This window comes from Numida meleagris, chromosome 1 (assembly GCF_002078875.1).
Source record: "Numida meleagris isolate 19003 breed g44 Domestic line chromosome 1, NumMel1.0, whole genome shotgun sequence".
NCBI lineage: Eukaryota > Metazoa > Chordata > Aves > Galliformes > Numididae > Numida > Numida meleagris.
Window position 1 is genome coordinate 131,536,846 of NC_034409.1, and position 18,536 is coordinate 131,555,381.

An 18,536-nucleotide genomic window follows, 5' to 3' on the forward strand; every position below is an offset into this window, starting at 1 on the left:
TTTAAGAATAGTTTATCCCTGGTGCATTTTGGGAATTGTCTCAACAGTAATTTATGAGTAAGCGCTGCATCCCAGTACTAGTGTATTTCAAACAATTGTTTCCTTTACAGCACGCGGTGGTTTCCTTCACTAAAGCCATGCGTACCAACGCGTATAAATAGTTAACGCATGGTTAGTATTAACATCTGCATATGTCCTGAATAGGATGTTTGATTGCTCGTGTGCTGCAAATTGCAAGGAAGTTTAAAGCTTAAAATGTAATCAGCTTTGGCATACAGGATAATCAAAACACTCGCTACCGTCTCAGCCAGCCTGCCACCCTAGGGAGCAGGGGTGGCAGCTTCTTCCTGGAGTCAGCTTAAGGCAGACAAGTGCCCCTTGAGTATGTAAAGCTAGAAGGCTGTGGAGTGAATAGGCACCCCAACTAAATGGGGAAATCAGCTCTCTTTTAATTAGTTGCCTTGGGTTGGGCTAAGTGAGGACTCCCACTGTCTAAGTGTGCTTAGAGAGAGGCCAGGGAGTGTGTTGGTGGTGGGAGAGTGGGATGGTGGCTGCTCCTTCTCCCCTGTCTACTGTCTTCATGCGTGTACATCATCGCCATTACGTTGTCCCAGGAGCACGCATGGATCCTTCCATGTAACGCACCCTGGTATTATTTAAGACACATATTGTTGGTGCACTTAAGGAGCGGTTGTGTAGCATTGCCCCTTTCAGACAGCTATGTGGTTTTGTTCTAATGCTGATCTCATGTATAGTGAGGACAGCCTCCTCTCACCTGAGCTGCTCTCTGCTTGGCACCGCTCTTACAAGGGCGAGCAGGGGGAAGTCCTTCCTCTGCCTTTGTATTGCAGCATCCTGTTTACGGGTCGGGCTCCCAGCCTTCTTTTCCTGATGCACTTGCTTTTCCTCTGTGGGGCCGGATGGAGGAGGAGGAAATCTGTGTGTGAGGCGAACGCCTTGTTCGTGCGGGGAGGGGAATTCCTGCTGCACTAAGCCTGTCTGGTGGCACTTACATAGAATGGTTTGAAATCTTCACAGTCAAAGAAAAAAAAAAAAAGGAGAATGACAGAAATAATACTCCTTGTAAATTAACAGAGTTTTCTGTTTTTTTAATTTCTCTGAGTTACATAGAATAAAAGTCTGTTATGTGCATATTTGTTTAAGGTGCAGTAGTCATCAGGTTTTTAAACAGATCCTGTCCTGCTTTGTCATTGGATGAAGTCCAGTGCATCCTTCATTTAATTTTTTTTACTACTGTAAACTTGGAGAAGTACAAGTCTGTTTGAGACCATCTCAGTAAAGAGGATTTTGTTGGCATGAACCTGGGATGTGTTTACTGAGTATGATGCTGGTATAAATTCAACTTCTGGAAAGCTACTTGTATGAAAGAAAAAAGAGCATCATTTATGCACATGGTGTATTAAACATACGTTTTTTGTTTTTGTTTTTCCAAAGGACGAAGAAGAAGAAATCAAACTGGAGATTAATATGCTAAAGAAATATTCTCATCATAGAAATATTGCAACTTATTATGGTGCTTTCATTAAGAAAAGTCCTCCAGGACATGACGACCAACTGTGGGTAAGCAGATGTTTCTCAAGCATGTTCATAAGCCTTTCCCTTTTGGAAATCATTTGAGGATGATAGAAATATCGTTATGGAAAGACTGCCTAGTAGAATTTGGTGCTTGCGTGAACAGATAGAGAATTGAATAATGTAGGCTAATGTGATGGCTGAACTAAGATTTGCTATTAGCAGTGGATTTGCTCTTTAAGAATTTTTTTTTACCCCATTTCAAAGATGGATAGTAACATGTTTCATGGGAACAGGGCAGATGAGCTGAGCAGTAGGAATGTGTGGCTGTAAAAGTAAAGCTGTACTTGAAAATCCTACCCGTTTCTCATCCCATCCCATCTATACTCTAGAGGACTGAAGTTTGGGTTTGAAATAGCAGCATACAGACACAAGTGCACGCTCTTGTCTCCCATAAATAAGTAGGAATTGTAGATTAAGATGTGTTGCAGTGGTGTGGTCAGCTTGATTCCTTCAGCATTGGATGTGCTCTTACTTCTGTTACTGCTAATGCATTTTGCACAGCTGAGCATATCCAGATTCCCAGTATTGAATTACAGTGATTAAATCAGTCCTTGAAAATGTGGTAACTAATGTGAGACATATTCCATGTTTGTCTGACACACATTGGAGACATTTGTTTTGGATCCGCTTTCAAGGCAGAGAGGTAAAATAAATGATATTCTGTGCTTCATGAGGGTTTCCCAAATCAGTGCCGCAGCATGATTATTTTACTTCGCTAGACAGCTGGAAACTGTGTTTAATGTTGGTTGCATGCTGGTATTTCTTTTGCAGCTTGTTATGGAGTTTTGTGGAGCAGGCTCTATCACAGACCTTGTGAAGAACACGAAAGGGAATACTCTGAAAGAAGACTGGATAGCATACATCTCCAGAGAGATTCTCAGGGTAAGGAAAATAGCTCACTGCACTCAAAAACACAGAAGCAGTCTTGCAGATGTAACTTGGCTTGTGTTTCTGCAAGAAACTGTTCCTATCAGTCCCGTTAGCCAAGTCATTGTCTGAAGAGCATGTAGGAGTGGATAGATGTCTGCTGCACATCATTTAACTTCCATCTCCTACGCTAGCAGTGAGGACAAGACCACAGATGCTCACACACTGTATGAGTTGTGCTATACTACAAGAGCAGCACTGCACGGGAAGGCAGCATAAGAACCAGAGTCCTTATCTGCTGTAGAAGCTGAGAAACAGTGCCCATGTGCCTGTAAGATGCTTTTTCTTTTTAGAAGTGTTTTTTTTTTTTTTTTTTGGAAGACTGAGGTTGCAACAGTGTCATATCACAAGAGGGTGCAGAATGGGCTTTTCCAAAAGTGCTTGCAGCCCTCTTTCTCTGCTGCTAATCAAGCCTGTGGAGGAAGGGAGCTGTTGGCTCAATCCAGCCATGGGGACTTCTGTGCTGCAGTGTTCTCGCATATCGCTTGTTGCTGCAGTCTATCTAGAGCGAGCAGATACGTCGCATGCGGTTGTGCACCACAGAGTGCTAGCATACAGCACTGCAAAAGTTCCTCAGGAAGAGGGATGCCACTTATCAGTTTTTCTACAACTGAAGCTTTAGCTAATTACGCCTCATATTTAATTTCCAGTTGGTACAGTTAAAGTGCTTTTTGAATTGGCATGTTTGCTGTGCTAAGTAAATCTGGTATGATTTTCCTCATGCTTCTTTGTAAAACAAATTGCCTCCTACCCATTCCATTACACAGTGCGTCTGTTCAATTGCCTCATCAAAACTGAAGTTCTGAGGGCTTTATGTTAAAGGAAACCACCAGTAGCTCTCGCATAAATCAATGCTTTTGTTGTCTGTGTTGCACATTGGCTCTGTCTTGGTGATTTTTTAAAATGATGGAGACATATGATTGTGGTCTCTTGCTCAAACTCCATCTGCTAGGAGAGAGTTTGGCTGTTGAAGTTTGGGCTGGCATGTTTTAAGTTGTTGTTTACTAGGAGGAATAAAAGTTACTGTCATGAATACCTACTGATGGTTGTATTTCCAGTCAAGTGGACAGAGTGCTTTAGTATGAGGAAAGCTAACTGCTGTAGTACAGAATACCAATCTTACGCTTGACTTGAGTACAGCTGTGCAACCCTGGAGGTACTGCATGCTATGTTGCCTTCATCATAAATTCTTCTTAAGGTGGTAGGGTTGTGCTCGCTGAGAAGGTGAAAAAAGATTTCACTTCAGAAGAGCGTTACAGCTGTTTTCTCATTCTTGTGAGACATTTGTAAAAGGAGCCTTAATTGTTTACTAGCAGGAACTGGAATATCTGGAAAAAAGGAATGCAAAATTCACATTGCAAACCGGCATTGCAAAACCTGATTTGACACTGAGTTTGTCAGTGATGAAAGGAGAGATTGTGTAACAAAAAGTTAAATGAGCTAAAGTGCCAGAGATTTGTGCAGGTTTAGATGCAGGTGATAGCCTCCTGAATGCATCCCTATGTGGTTGGAGGGACCTCAGAGAACTTACCTGGGGACTGCGGGAGGGTCAAGCTGCTGCCCCTCAGTCACATCCTAACCCCTCAAGAACATGGATGTGTTTTTCCAGTAAGATCAGATTGTACTCTAGAGAGTACATATGATTCATATGATGATCTCCCTGGCTGAGGCAGTGTAGCGTAAGGCTTTGAAAAGTATCCTGTGCGAAGCCGTGGAAAAGCCTTCATTCTTGCAAAAAATAAGGCCACACTTAGTGTTAACAGCCAGTGAATGGTACCAAGGACATTAACCGTTCATTTTGTTAGCTTGTGACATATGCAGGGAGGAGCTGTGGATTATATTTTGTTTTGTCCTGCTCATTAAGTGTTTGAAAAAAAAGAAAATAGCCCAATGGTTATGTAGGCAAACTGATAAATGATCATTTAATGAAGAACATGTGTTAGAAAATATTTCTCTACAGCAAGCACTATTCTCTTAACCTTTTGCAGCTGTAAAGGTTCTATTGCTTTATTTTTCATAAAACATTAGAAGTCTATGAGGGCAGCGCAAACAGGCAAGATGATCCCACCGGAGACTACAGTTTTCCAAGCAGAGTGCCGAGGAGAAACCAAAATACAGGCAGTTGCTAAGAGGGTTGCCTATTGTTCTACCAATTACATTAGGGAGTAGAATGCAACATATGTCTTCCCCGACCCTCCCTCCACATGGCTAACGCTTTGGGGCATGCATCCAGGTGCTGTCTCAACAAAAAGCACCGTATGCCAGGAGGTTTTGTTTCCTTTGGAAAGTACAGTACTCGTTCTATTTTTTTCTCCCCCTCCATTTTTTTTTCCTGAGGAACAATTATCTGCCTTCATATTTACAGGAGATAAGATAGATAAGAGAACTCAATCTTTGCAGAAGCACTTTTTTGCCATCAGTATTCCATCACCCTCCAATATAAATGCTAGCCCATCACCATCCCACCTCCTTCTCAGAGGACAAACCTGCATCATACTGCTTCCTCCTTTGTCCTTTCTGCCCCATTCCTGGACTAAATTTCCCTTTCTTTAAGTGTGATCCGGTGCATGTCAGATGTCACCAACTATGCTGACACCACTGTCATTCACAATGTAATTGTACTGAGACTTTCTAGTCGCTGAGCTTCCTCCAAGTGACAGCTGAGAAGTGTTTGCACACTGCAGATGCTGAGCTGTGTGTATGCGCAGCATGGATACAACCTGGGGCCTTATTCCCTGCTCAATTATCAAAAGCTGAGCGGGTGGTGTACTGCTACAAGGCTCCTGTGGATTGCATTGCATGTATCTGCTGTGCACAAACCTGTGCACCAAAGCACGGGCTACAGGCCTGCAAGGTATGGATTGCCTGCTACTGCACAAAGAGCCTAATTCTGAATGTTTTCTCCTTCCTTTCTTTTCCCTACTGCAGGGGCTGGCGCATCTTCATGCCCACCACGTGATTCACAGGGATATCAAAGGGCAAAATGTGTTGTTAACAGAGAATGCAGAAGTGAAACTTGGTAAGTAGGCAAGCACAACTGCTTCCCGATTCATCTAGCCTTTGTTGTTTTTTCTGATGTTCCCAAATTAATTTCATTCTTCAAGAGCCCTGCAACGTGTTCTTTAGCGTGTACACTCTGCCACTGCTCTCATATGGATTGAGCCTCTGGATGTATCTCCTCCTGCATTAGGAGGCTGGAATGCAAATTGTTGCATTTCATTCAGGGTTATTTGCCTTCTTATCAGAATTGGTGAGTGGATGGTTTTTTGTCTGCATCAAATCGTGCATGACACCAGGTTGGTTCCAATACCCTTCATCCTGGATTTGGGAGGTGATGGGAGTCACTCCTGTATTTGGTTTTAATTAAAACTAGCACCTGCTGTTCAGGTTCTGGCCACAGGAATGTGATCTGGATGGTACTCTTGAGGGAGCAGTGGCATAAAGTTCAAAATGCATTTCCGCCTCTGGCATGCCTGCTGAAAACCATTCTCATTCCATGGCTCTTCTCTCCTTTGCAAGTGGACACACTCCTTTTTCTTTTTCTCTAATCTGTCTCTTCCAGTTACTGCACACTTTAACCTTCTGTGTTCGCATCACAGTACATTCACCACCTTTTTTTGGTTAAATATAGAGCCATGCTGAAGGCCTCCCACCCAGCCCACATCCCTTCTGTTTTGCATTACACCTTCCTGCAGCACGAGGCATAGAAAGATGTCCTGGCTGCTGGAGGAAGAAGTTCTCTGGAGAGCTTTCCTCCTTTTGGTCCAAAGTGGAGCACAGTAGCTCCTGAACCGTTGCTCCCACAAAACTTGTCTCTGCCAGTTTGTGTCACTCAAATGATGGATTCTGTGAACACAGCCTTCCTAGGCAGACACAGTTACTGGTATGGAAAGGCATATATCACTGTTGTGAATGTGATCACATCAGTGAAACTGGGAGCGAAGAGAAGTAAAGGGAGGAAAAATCTGTAATGAAATAAATGTCTTTGTTGCATCCCATGTGCAGATGTGCTCAAAGTTATCACCTCCTGAATAATCGTCATCTTTCCTTCCTATGATGCATCTGCTCTATGCATTATAGAGCAGAGAGCAGTTCACTGAGCAACAAATTATTTTTGCTGTCCAACTTCAGAGCAAAAAAGGTGGACAGCCAAAAAGGAGACTTGTTCACACGTGGTTTTCCCATAGCATGAAAGGTACCTTTGGGAAGCAGAGTCCGCCTGTGTAGACAGTCTTGTGCTCAGCTTCACCAGTTAGGAAGGGAATTGTCCTTCCTCAGCCTCCAAGATGGTATTTTTTGAGCCGTACATTCCCTTCTGGGGAGGTGATGCTTCACAGACAGATTGGAGAGAGGTGAGGAGACACTGTTGAGTCTCTTCATGGGCTTGTGGCCTGAGCACACATTGCAAGTGAAATACAAGGAGTTGGCTGCCTCTGTATGAATCATGATGTTTCTCTTCAGCATGGTCCTCCCACGTGGGATATCCACCTGGTTGTGTTTCCAAATCATCATACAGAAGTAATCACTGCATTATTTTTCCCCTCTGATTTTATTTTAATCTTTTCCCACCCGCAGTGGATTTTGGTGTGAGCGCTCAGCTGGACAGGACAGTTGGCAGGAGAAACACTTTCATTGGAACTCCATACTGGATGGCTCCAGAGGTTATTGCCTGTGATGAAAATCCAGATGCTACGTATGATTACAGAGTAAGAGAGTCATGTTAACAGAAAAATAATACAGAAATGAACACGCAATAGCTTACCACTGCATTATGAATGTCCATGAATGCCAGCGGTTTTTGTGACTTATGCTTTATGAGAGGAATTTTGTTTTGTGTAGGTACATTCTTGCTATGGGGGTACAAGGTATGGGTCATTGCTATGACTTGTATTCTCTTAGCTTCACGTCACAAGATATAGACTTCAGTGTGCTGTAGGTACTGAGGGAAGGCAAAAAAAATAAAGTGTAAGTGAAGGTGCTTGTGTTCTCAATTTGTGTAATGCTTTTACTATAAATTGTGTTTGAATATGCCCCAGTTATTGTAATAATCCAGAACAGTGCATTTTAGGTGTTGCCTTAAATAGATTCACCGTCTGGGGAGCTAGTGAAGGGCAGGAGGAGGTATTTACACTGTGTCTGTTTCTGATTTCTAGATGCATATGCATCTTAATAAAAGATTTAATTACTGCAAAACCATTAATTGGCTTGATGATATTTGCATTACCTTTAAGAATATTGTGTGTGTGTATTCAGAATTAAATTTCTCTAGTCAAAGCATCCTGTAATCTTAAATATATTTCCAAGCTTGCTTTAATGAAAGCACAAAGAAAGAAAAAAAAAAAAGAGAAAATAAGGTTTTTAAAAAATCTTCACTTGGATTAATGCTACTATTCAAACTTTTAACCAAGAAAGGCAACGAAGAGATTGGAAAAGCAATGATTAGACTCTTAAACTGAATATTGGGACTGAATATCAGTTTGCTGAGATTGATAGTGATGTTAGATATTGGTATGTATAAATTTATTAAAAAACCAATAAATCACAGGAGGTTTGATTTGGTGTTTTTATGCCTTTTGATTAATTGATCGTGTCGATCCTGTTTCTCTTCATTTAATCTCTTTTTACATCCAACAGCTCATTGAAATAAGGACAGTGCTTTAGATCTTTACAGATGGGATTATTGGGAAGGTAACTATTATATGACCGAGGAAAGGAGAAGAGCCCTCTGCTATAGTTGTTAGTACAGCAGCAGTGTGAAAAGGGATTCCTTTCACACTCATGTGTCGTTCTTGATGGACCCTGTAGGGGTGTTGAAGCAGTAGTTTTTTTTAGTTATTTATTTTTTTCTTCCCTTAGGAAACTCATGGTTAAAGCGTCTATAAGACCAGGAGGCTGTGCAGTTTAGCTTAAATTGAAGGATTGCACCGAGAGGAACTATTGCCCTGCTGGGCTTGAAAGTGCATTTGCTAGGCCATTAGAAATTCTTCTCTGCGTGTAGTACAGAAGAGCTTGTTTGCTCATTAGTTTTCACTGATTTGTTAAAAATCAGTATTGTTGCCAGAAATGAACACTGCTTTTCATAAGAACAACTCTTTCATAGGAGTGGCTATACTCTGTTCAGCAACCTACTCCACTGTTTTTCCCCATAAGGAATCTCTTGATTTCATTCCTTGCCTGGACTTTTCCAGCTGCTTTTGAGCCTCCTGGGTCTCATTCAGGAGCAAGTGCAGTTAGCTCCCAGCCAGGGACGCTCTCCAGAGGCAACAACTTGAAAGAATCGCACTGAAGGATTCTTCTTTCTTGATGTTTCAAGCAAAACTCATGTGATAGGGAAGGAGCATTTGCTTTGGACACAAGTATTGAGGCAAACAAAGGCTTCTTACTTTTTTAGCAGTAATGGCTATTCCTTTATATTATGTTATGTGCTTATATCATTACCTGGTTACTATTAACTAGAAAAAAGTCAAGGAAGGGTTGTATTCCACTAATTTGTACTTGTTTATTTGCAGATTTAGACAATGAAAAAGACTTGCTAGGTTTTGGAGTTTTGTTCTACAGCCTATTTAGTCCTTCATTTTCTTTGTCTTCTGCTTGGGGGAACATCAAGAATGTTTTCTGTGAGTTTATTACAGGGAAGTGTTCAGTCCTTTGTAAGCAAAGGAGTATTGAAAAATTCTGTTGTTTTGTAGACTTAGACTTAGGGTAAATGCATTTTTGTTTGTCCTAATGTGAATATATTCATGTGTTATTGGGAAGGATCATTTGCATACTCAGTATGATTATGCAGATGGGTTTGTGTATAAATGTGTATGATATGGCAAGTAGCATTTTATGATACCGTTAAAGAGAAAAGTAGCTTGTTATTTAAACAACCTTGTTATTTCCTTACAGCCTCACCTACAGGGCCTCTGCAAATAGCACTCTTACTGTCTGAATGGGTAAATCCACCTCCTAACATATGGTGTCTGTCTCTCTTTATGCAGAGTGACCTCTGGTCCTGCGGCATTACAGCCATAGAAATGGCAGAAGGAGCTCCCCGTAAGTGATATGTGTGCTTTTCCAGTGGGCTGATTAAGGCTGAAACGTATACTTAAGAGATGCTTGTTGTAATCTAAGCCTAGTTTCGAGGTTTCTGAAAGTGTCCTCCTGTTATTTCTATTCTCTTTGGTTTTGCCTGCCCTATAAATATAAAATCCCCTAAATAGCAACACTTTTCATGTAGTGTTTAAGCACTACAGCTCAGACTGCAGTAATTTAATTTCTATAGCAGGAATATTTGGAAGCTAATCAAGCATCAGACTTCCTTCCTACGGGTAGTATACTGTCTTTTGGAAATGTGTCCCAGTTTGTGTATGGGTCTGGCTCGGGATGCTGGAGCCTCAGCTAGGGAGAGGTGCAGCGGAGCCTTGAGAAATTCGACCGTAATGAAAAAAGCACCTGTAGCAATCTGTTTTGTGTTGTCTTTCTATCAGGCTGGGTAAGGCTAACATTGCTTCTCCTTTTGTTTCAACTCATCAGTGGGCGGTGTTGATCTTCCTTAGAAGTGACATGACTTAAGCTGTAAATCCATCTTCAGCACATAATGTTGAGCTTTATTTATGCTTACTGCTTGAGAGCACTCATGAGTTGATGTGGATATTTTTGAGAGAAAAACCTGGAAACCAAAATGCACGATTTTTTTATAGATTATTTTCCCTTCACATATATATTCCTTCTGAACATCAAGGCAAAAAGCAGGTGCACAGAAAGATTTATAAAGAAAAGAAATAAGGTTTGAGGTTCTTGTTTGTTAGGTTGTTTGGTTGGTTTTTTTGTGGTAATTTTTATGAAAAAGTCCTTAACATACAGGAAAATATTCTTACCTCCACTCCCAGCTTTGGCTCTGGATTTAAAAAATAGCAGCCTAAAGTACTTAAGAGTAAACTACAATATTATTATTTTTTTTTAAGTATAAACAAATGCCACCACCAGACAAGAGCCCAGCTTGAAACCTCTCTCCTTGAAATGATTGCGTTGAAATGAAGTATTGACATTTTCCTAGCAGAAAAAAAACAGTCATTTCATTTGTAGCATCTGCTGGATTGTTGCTGTTGTTAATGTAAAACATAAAATGAAGCATGACATTCTTGTTTGGATTCATGTTGTAGGAGGTCTGATGGTTTGGGTTTTTTTCCCTTTCTAATGGCAAGTTTCCATGAATGCCCATATGAGAGCTGCTCCCAGGACACCTCAGTCAGCCCTGTGTTAACAGCATTTGAGCTACCACTTGACCTCCTTTTTGCGTTACCTTTTTGTTCAGAGCATTGAGTTGCCTGGGAGGCTCTTAATTAAAAGCTGTTTCAGTGGGTTTTGTAAGCCTGGACTTGGTCAAGAGTATTTTTTCATCTCCATGCTAAAGCAGAGCTTGGCCCCTCTTCATGTAAAATCAGAAGAGGGGCATTTCGAAAGTAAGCAAAAATCCTGTGTTAATGCTAAATGGCTCTTGCCTTGGGCTGTCCACTGGTACGTGGGGTCTGCCTCCTCCTCGAGAGGCAGCTGAAAAGCTGGTGGTCTACCAGAATCCACAGGCATCCAAGAGCCTTCTCCACCAGCACTGTGGCCTCTTGTCTCAGAAACCTGGATTCCTATCATGTCAGTCTGTTTGTCCTCAATTTCTTGTACATGGAAGACATTACCTCTTCCTGCAGAGATCACTGGAGCTGAAATTGGTGGTGCAAAGGGTCAAGCATGGGAATATGATCAAAATGGAGGATGTGCTTTCAGTTTCCTTTCTTGGGAAGCCTCCATCCCGGCTCAGTCAGCTCTGCCGTGGTACTTTTGCTCCAGAGCAGCAGGAAAGATTGTCCGTCGGAAATTCCAGACTCCAATTCCATGCTCTCTGAATTAAGGGAGTTCAGGCTTTCATTGCAGTTCTGCAGGGAATCTTTATTCATTTATTTTTTCCATATTGACACTTCCGTGTTTCAAAATCTGCAGGCCTAGGAATATAGAAAAGCTTCAAGTCTGGAGAGTGAAAATGAGGCATCCTGCTTTAGTTGCTTGCGTAATGGGAGAGGAGGGCAAGTGAAGAATGTGTATGTAACAGTAACTGTTTTTCAACCCATTGCGGTTGATTCTGAAGGTTAATCTGCGTCTTGATTCCTGGAGCTGCCCTTAGCATGTTGAGCTCCAGAATTGTTGTCATTTTGTTCTAATTCCATCTAGCTGGGTTGCTATCTACAATTCCTGCATGCGTGGTGGGGATTGTGGGAAAGTCTGTGGGAGCTGAAGCCATGGTATTGACAGAGAGCAACTAAGCAAATGCCTACATGTTTGTCTTTGGTTTTGTTTTCTGTCCTCCAGCACTTTGTGACATGCATCCCATGAGGGCACTCTTTCTGATACCCAGAAACCCTCCCCCACGGTTAAAATCCAAGAAATGGTATGTATACATTGCCCCTTGCTTCTAACTTCTGTTGTAGCATGATATTTTGTCTCAGTGCTTGCCGTTCTGTTACCACTTCCACAGAACTGTAGAGCAGTTTGTTACCTAAAATCATTCTTTGTTGTTATCGCCTGTGCCACTGAATCAAAGCATAAAATAAAAAGTGTGTGTTTATTTAGTTCTGTTTGTCCCAGAGATATAGTATCGAATTCTGTAAAAATGAAAATGAAACCTATCTTTTTCTCGACAGAACAGCATCAATATTAAGGTGACAAATAGAACTGTATTTTAAAAAACAAACTCCTGGAGCGCTGTTAATAAGCAGTATGTTTTCTCAGATGTATCATAACACAGAAACAGAGCAGCACTATAGTGTACTAGCTGCTAAGTTGAAAGAAGCGATTAAAAGTAATGAAGGCTTTTATTGCAGTTATTGTAAATGATTGAAATTGAGTGTATGCTTCTTGCCAGCTGAGAAGAGTCCATTAGTACTGGAGGATTTCCTCAGAGTTACTGGTTATGACTGGCATGCATGAAATGAAAATACTCCCTGAAAAGAGGTTTCGTATAGGTTGAATGTGATCGCAGGATGCTGTGATCTTGTCAAAACAGTGATTTATCTGCCTATTCAAAATCGGCATAATATGAGCTTGGTTTGCTTGCTGGACTTGATCTTTGCCTGGATTGACTGATTTATGCACTTACCCTGTCAGGGTATCCCTCTCCCTCTTTCACACCTGCTTTCTGCATTTGTTAAAGTATTTGCATGAACATTTCATGAACCTTTTTATTCCTTTTTATTTGGAATCCTAACATTCTAGGTATGAGTAATAACAGAAAAAAGTGAAGTTACCTTGAATTCAGCCTCTTACATGGCACTAGGAAAGTGAAGCAATGGGTGGAAACCATTGTTGGTTTTGCGTTTAACCAATTAATAGAAGTATTTGCTGCCCAAGCACGGGAGCAGCTTGAGAGCACCAAGCAATCAAAAAGTAAATCTGGCCAAAGCCAGGGCTGCTGTGACTCAACTGTTTTTATTTACTGTAGTCACTATCAGGTTATGAGAAAATAGGCCAAATGGTGAAAAATACAGTTGTGAATATTTTCCTTGCTGGCGTTTTTGCAAGGCAGCTTGTTTGGTGACTTCTGTCTGGAGAGATCCTCTTTAAAGAGTTCAAATTAAGTGCAGATTGAGAAGGGCGGTGCTCCGGTTTGACAGACTTCCATTCCCTGTCACTTTACGCAGTGCACAGGAGGAACTCAGTTCAGTTTACATCCCTTAAATTGTGCCAGTGGGACTTTGCCCTCAAGTGCTGGTGTTGAATGGACAGCATTGTTCAACACCACGTGTTGTTCTGTGAGAATTGCTTTGTGTGGGTCTTCAAGTAAAAAATAAATAAGCTTAAGCTGTTATAGACCCTTCTCAGTGAGCCCAGGTGCCTGTAAAAGCAGCAGCATGCATGGTGCTGCTTGCATTAATACGGTGTTGGCAGCAACTCTTGAGGCTTTCCTCATGGCTCGTCTGAAGTAGACATGCCCTTAGATAGCATGGGCAGGTGGAGACACACCAGAGCTGCCCTGCCTGTGCTCCAAGCAAGCTGGATGCAAGCCAGCTACAGCCCAGAAGTAGCAGAGCTGGGTTTGCATGATTTGCTTTTACGAATATATCCTGCATTTCAGGGCAATTATGCCTGTGAAAGAGGGCACATTTCTGCAAGGCTGTGCCAAAGCACTGCAGGTATGTTGGCATTGCCCTGTGTCCGCCCAGCCCAGTGTTCAGCTGGAGCACGCTTGGCTCTGTTTTAGGGGCACACTTTCAGACAGCACTTTTACCGTCTTCTGAGATGCGATGCTCTTTGAGGAAAGGAGTTAGGCTTTGGGGGAGAACAGGAAAAGATGTTTGAGCTGAGTTGCAGCTGTGATCTTGTTTTGTTTTGCATTTTTTCCCCTTCCTACTTTCTCAGGTCAAAAAAGTTTTTCAGCTTTATAGAAGGTTGTCTAGTGAAGAATTACATGCAGCGACCTTCTACAGAGCAACTACTGAAACATCCATTTATACGTGACCAACCAAATGAAAGGCAAGTCCGAATCCAGCTTAAGGACCATATAGACAGGACCAGGAAGAAGAGAGGAGAGAAAGGTACGCAGCTTCTAAAAATCCAGTCTTGCAACTTACTAAAAATAGGTATTTTTGTCCTGTCTTTTGGTCCAAATTCCCACCCCTAGAGAAGTTCCAAATAACCCCATACTCTTGAGAGGTTCTTTTTAATTCAACTCTCAGCAGTTTTGAGTTTTCTTCTGTCATTATACAGAGACAATATCAGGTGCAAGCATCTCATTTTCAGAGAAGTTGCATTTATTCCCTTATGAGCTACTGCCTCTTCCATCTGAGCAATAAACAATATTCAGGAGGATATTGGCATATATGCCTTTCTCTTTTTTGTTCTGTGGTAGGTTCATTCCTGGAATAAATCAAACTCAGGAAATAACGCATCGCAAGACCTATGAAGCAAATGTCTTGGGCATCCTGTTTTCTTTGTTCAGGTGGTGCCAAGATTCCCCAGGTGTTTTGTCTTACATGTAGAACTTGGTGTCATTCAGGGAATTTGCCAAGAGTTTTCTGCAAAACACTGTTGCTACATGTCTGTGAAGATGGGCTCCTATACGTAACATGAATCCTGGGGTCTGAGATGGACCTTCTCACTGAAGGGGATAGCAACTGGTTCATTAAGGCACTGTTTCAAGTCTGCACTGTCCTGAAATTAAAGATAAGCACTGTCTAGGTCATTGTTTCTTTCCTTTAGATGAGACAGAGTATGAATATAGTGGAAGTGAAGAAGAAGAGGAGGAAGTGCCTGAACAAGAAGGAGAGCCAAGGTAATAACTGCTCTTTGGAGGGTTCTGGGCAGTGCATGCTAAGCAAGTCTAAATGCCCGTGACTGTAAATCAGGAGCATGCTAAATTTCTGTTTTCTATTAAGTGCGTGCACAAGCCACACAAACCACCCAAAGGGTTTGAATGCCTCTTCTGTGACTGCTGAAGGTTTTAAAGCTCCCTGTTGTATGGCTTAGAGCCAGAGAGCTCTGGATGGAAGGAGATTTATGGCAGATGTGATTGGTCAGGGGCTCCAACATGTCAGAGTTGGTCCGTATTTCGCTTGGCCTCATTTCACGCCTTCCACTGAGAGCATGTATTTGATGTGCATCCAGTGTCGCTCTGAAAGAAGTGAGATTAAAATTTAACGTCATTATATATTTTATTAATGTTTCCCTGCTTTGGAAAAGGTATTTAATGGCCCATCAGGTTTTATTGTATGAGAGGCTTCAGCTTCCTTTTGTTGCAGTTCCATTGTCAATGTGCCTGGAGAATCAACCCTCCGACGTGATTTCCTGAGGCTGCAGCAGGAAAACAAGGAACGATCTGAGGCCCTTCGGAGACAGCAGCTGCTGCAGGAGCAGCAGCTCCGTGAGCAGGAGGAGTACAAGAGGCAGCTACTGGCTGAGAGACAGAAGCGCATTGAGCAGCAGAAGGAGCAAAGGAGACGGCTGGAAGAGGTAGAGACAGGAGACTGGAGCTTGGGGGCAAGAGCCTCTCATCCACTTGTGTTTCCCATTCCCATGCCCATTTAGAAAGAGTTCTCTGTAGCCCTAGAACATCTCAGGAGAGAAAATGTACAAATCCACTGGCAAACGTAAAGCAGAAGGCTTAAATCCAAGCCTGCCTACATGAATGTGAGCAGTATTCCAAAGTATTGAATTGCCAGGAGCTCCTATGAAGGCAAGAGGAACCAAAGCCTTAGTTGTTTGAAGGTATCTGGGGAAGGCTGGGCCTTTGTCTCTCTTCCAAAGAAGAGGCAATGTGTCTAGACTTTAGGTAGCTGTAGAGAGCAAGAGACACTAATTACTACTATGCAGATTTTTTTTTTTTTTAAAGTGAGAAGTGCATCAAAATGATTTTTGAGGGGCCATGATGTGCTTAGAATTTCACTGGAAAACTTTCTCAAGCAACTGTGTTTGGCACTCATTCATGTTAGGTAGAAACCTATTTTTTCATGGTATTCCCTCATACATAGTAGTATGATGACTAAAAGTGACACAGATTAATAAGTTTGATTTAAAAATCAATGCTAAAATTGTAATTGTACAAACGTTATTGATACGTAAGTCACATTTTTGTAAGGTGGTAAGTTGCAGTTTGCATATACAACCTGGAGATTAGGGGAAAAAAATGAAATTTAGAGCATTGTTCTGTTGTACTTTTCACCTCGTAAGATCTTGTATGTGTTTATATCTGTGTGGATGGAATAGTCAATGTGAGCTTCAGAGGTAAAAGATTTCAAAACAGCTCTTCAGCCAAAGCTGGGCATGAGAGCTGCAGTGAAACCAGTCATCTGGCTCTGCAGGAAATGCAGGGTCAAACTCCAGTTGTCCTTAAATGACCTCTAATTTGAATCGCTGTTTCTACTGTTCACTTAGCAATGGTGAAAAAACTACACCCAGTCTGATCTTTCAAATCCTGGTAATGCTTAACGAGGAGGCAACCAGTACCAAATGTTAATTTGCATCCCGACTTCAAATTTCATGTGATGTGTTTATGTAACAAATAACAGAAAATTCCAAATGGCTTTCCAGGTCACGCTATGCTCCTTATCCTTCCTTTTCAGTGTGCCAATGAGTTGCTGTTATAAGAAGGGACTGGTAGCAAACACTCAGCCACACATAGAGCCAGGAGGAGGGACAAGGGGGAGACATATAAACTCCTTTCTTCTCTCTTTCTTCCCCACCCTTCTGAGATTGCCAAGATAAACATCATTGCTCATCCAGCTGTTTTTAGACTTTGGCTGTGTAGTGATTTTGCAGGGGGAGCAGATAACAAAAGGACACTATAAAAAGAGAACAAGAGGCCAACATGAAAATATGTTTTAAAAAATTTATATTGTCCGGGGTGGGCAAGAGATACCACATATGCTCTAAGCTTGAGCTTAGTTTGGGAGTCAGTAAGTTCTTTTAAAAGCCTCTTTAATCTCTAGGGTTCTGCAAGGAGTAGTTCTTTGGTGAGGGGGGGGGATTACAATTAAATTACCTAGGTCAACAATCAGTACTTGTTTAACAATCAGTATAAACTTTAAAATCTGGAGTTTCATTTTAAAGTAAAGGAAATGGAGCTGCTAATAATGGAAACAAAGCAATGTGCCTCTTTGCTGCACAGGGTTGAATGGTATTTGGGATGTTGCAGAAATCATAAGTTACTCAGCACCTGAAAGAAAAGGCAGTTACCTGAATGTTATGTTTACAACAGTCTTGCTGCTTCTTAAAATACAAGACAGAATTAACAACTTCAGCAATCACAAGACAGCGTGTTATGTAGGTTGACGTATTACTGAATATGGTTATACAGTAAACCATGTTGAGTTTCAAAGAGAAAAGCTGTTACCTTTTATTGAGTCCATAACCTCTGCCTGGTTCCCTTTAAGACATAAATATGAATGGTAAGCTCTAAAGGTTTCCTTTTACAGGTGATGGTGGGGGAGTATTGTTCTTAAAGTAAATTAAAAATGGGTTCAGAGCTTTTTAAAAAAACAGCTCACTTAAATTGTTGGATCTTCTGTTGGAAAAATGCATGTTCCCCAGTGATTCTTAACAAAGCATCAGCCAAAACAAGCTCTTTAAGATGGGGGAGGGGTAGTAGATGCATATTTAGATAAACATCAGTGTTGTGAGGCCAAAATACTGAAATGTTGTCACTTTGTCCTTAACTCACCCACTGTTTGATGAAGCCAGTAAACAATGAGAAGCTTGGTAATGTGAGTTATGATTAGCATCAGGCATTGAATCTCTGGATTTACCTCAGTTTTTGGATATTAAGCACTGCTTTCTTGTAATTTTTGCTTGTTTACACCATATGTTTTGGTATACCTGTTTGACATTCTTTGGAAAGAATTCTACGCATTAGATAATCTCCCTGGCCTACTTACTTGTCTCCCTCTTCCTAATTTAAAATTGAGGGCTTGTTCTTACAATGCTGACACAGAGCCTAGACAGTTTTGAATAAGACTGCAACAGGAACAGTGCTTAGGATATCTGCCAAAAATTGTGATTCTCAGCAGTGTAAGAGAAAAGATTGCTTTTTAAAAGGCATAAAGGTGACTCTTAAAAGTTGCTGTTGCAGGGACCTTATAGTTTATATATTAGGAGGTGGAAATCCTACATGGTCAAAGTGCAGGAAATTACTTGAAACATTTTGAGAAGGGGATTGCTATTCCTCCTCCCCACCCCACTTTAGAATGTGCATAAAGCTTCATTGCATAAATATCAGCTATATGACATATGAGAACTTGGATGCTTAAAACAAGAAACCTAGTTGTACTTGACTGTTCAAACAGGTGTCTGTGCTTCTGTTCATCAGCATGGAGATACCAGTGCTCAGTGTGATGCACATGGAAAGGCACTGGAATTTGTACTTTGCAAAACTGAGTCTGGTTGAACAAATTCAGCATTAGCTGTTCTGAATCCCATTCTATGTGGACCTCTGCAGGTCAGGATAACCAGATGAAAGGATATGCCTGGTTATGAGAACCTAAGATGGGTGT

General features: G+C 41.5%; 1 protein-coding gene across 11 annotated transcripts in view; it reads left to right on the plus strand.

Moving 5' to 3' along the window:
• MAP4K4 (mitogen-activated protein kinase kinase kinase kinase 4) overlaps positions 1-18,536 on the plus strand; it is a 149,898-nt gene that overhangs the window by 91,106 nt on the left and 40,256 nt on the right. For all 11 annotated transcript variants that reach the window (XM_021413551.1, XM_021413562.1, XM_021413595.1 and 8 more), the window contains exons 4-12: positions 1,456-1,581; positions 2,368-2,478; positions 5,452-5,542; positions 7,099-7,229; positions 9,507-9,561; positions 11,866-11,944; positions 13,912-14,087; positions 14,752-14,824; positions 15,291-15,501. In XM_021413551.1, the coding sequence (XP_021269226.1) occupies positions 1,456-1,581; positions 2,368-2,478; positions 5,452-5,542; positions 7,099-7,229; positions 9,507-9,561; positions 11,866-11,944; positions 13,912-14,087; positions 14,752-14,824; positions 15,291-15,501 (1,053 nt within the window). The remainder of the gene's footprint in view (positions 1-1,455; positions 1,582-2,367; positions 2,479-5,451; positions 5,543-7,098; positions 7,230-9,506; positions 9,562-11,865; positions 11,945-13,911; positions 14,088-14,751; positions 14,825-15,290; positions 15,502-18,536) is intronic.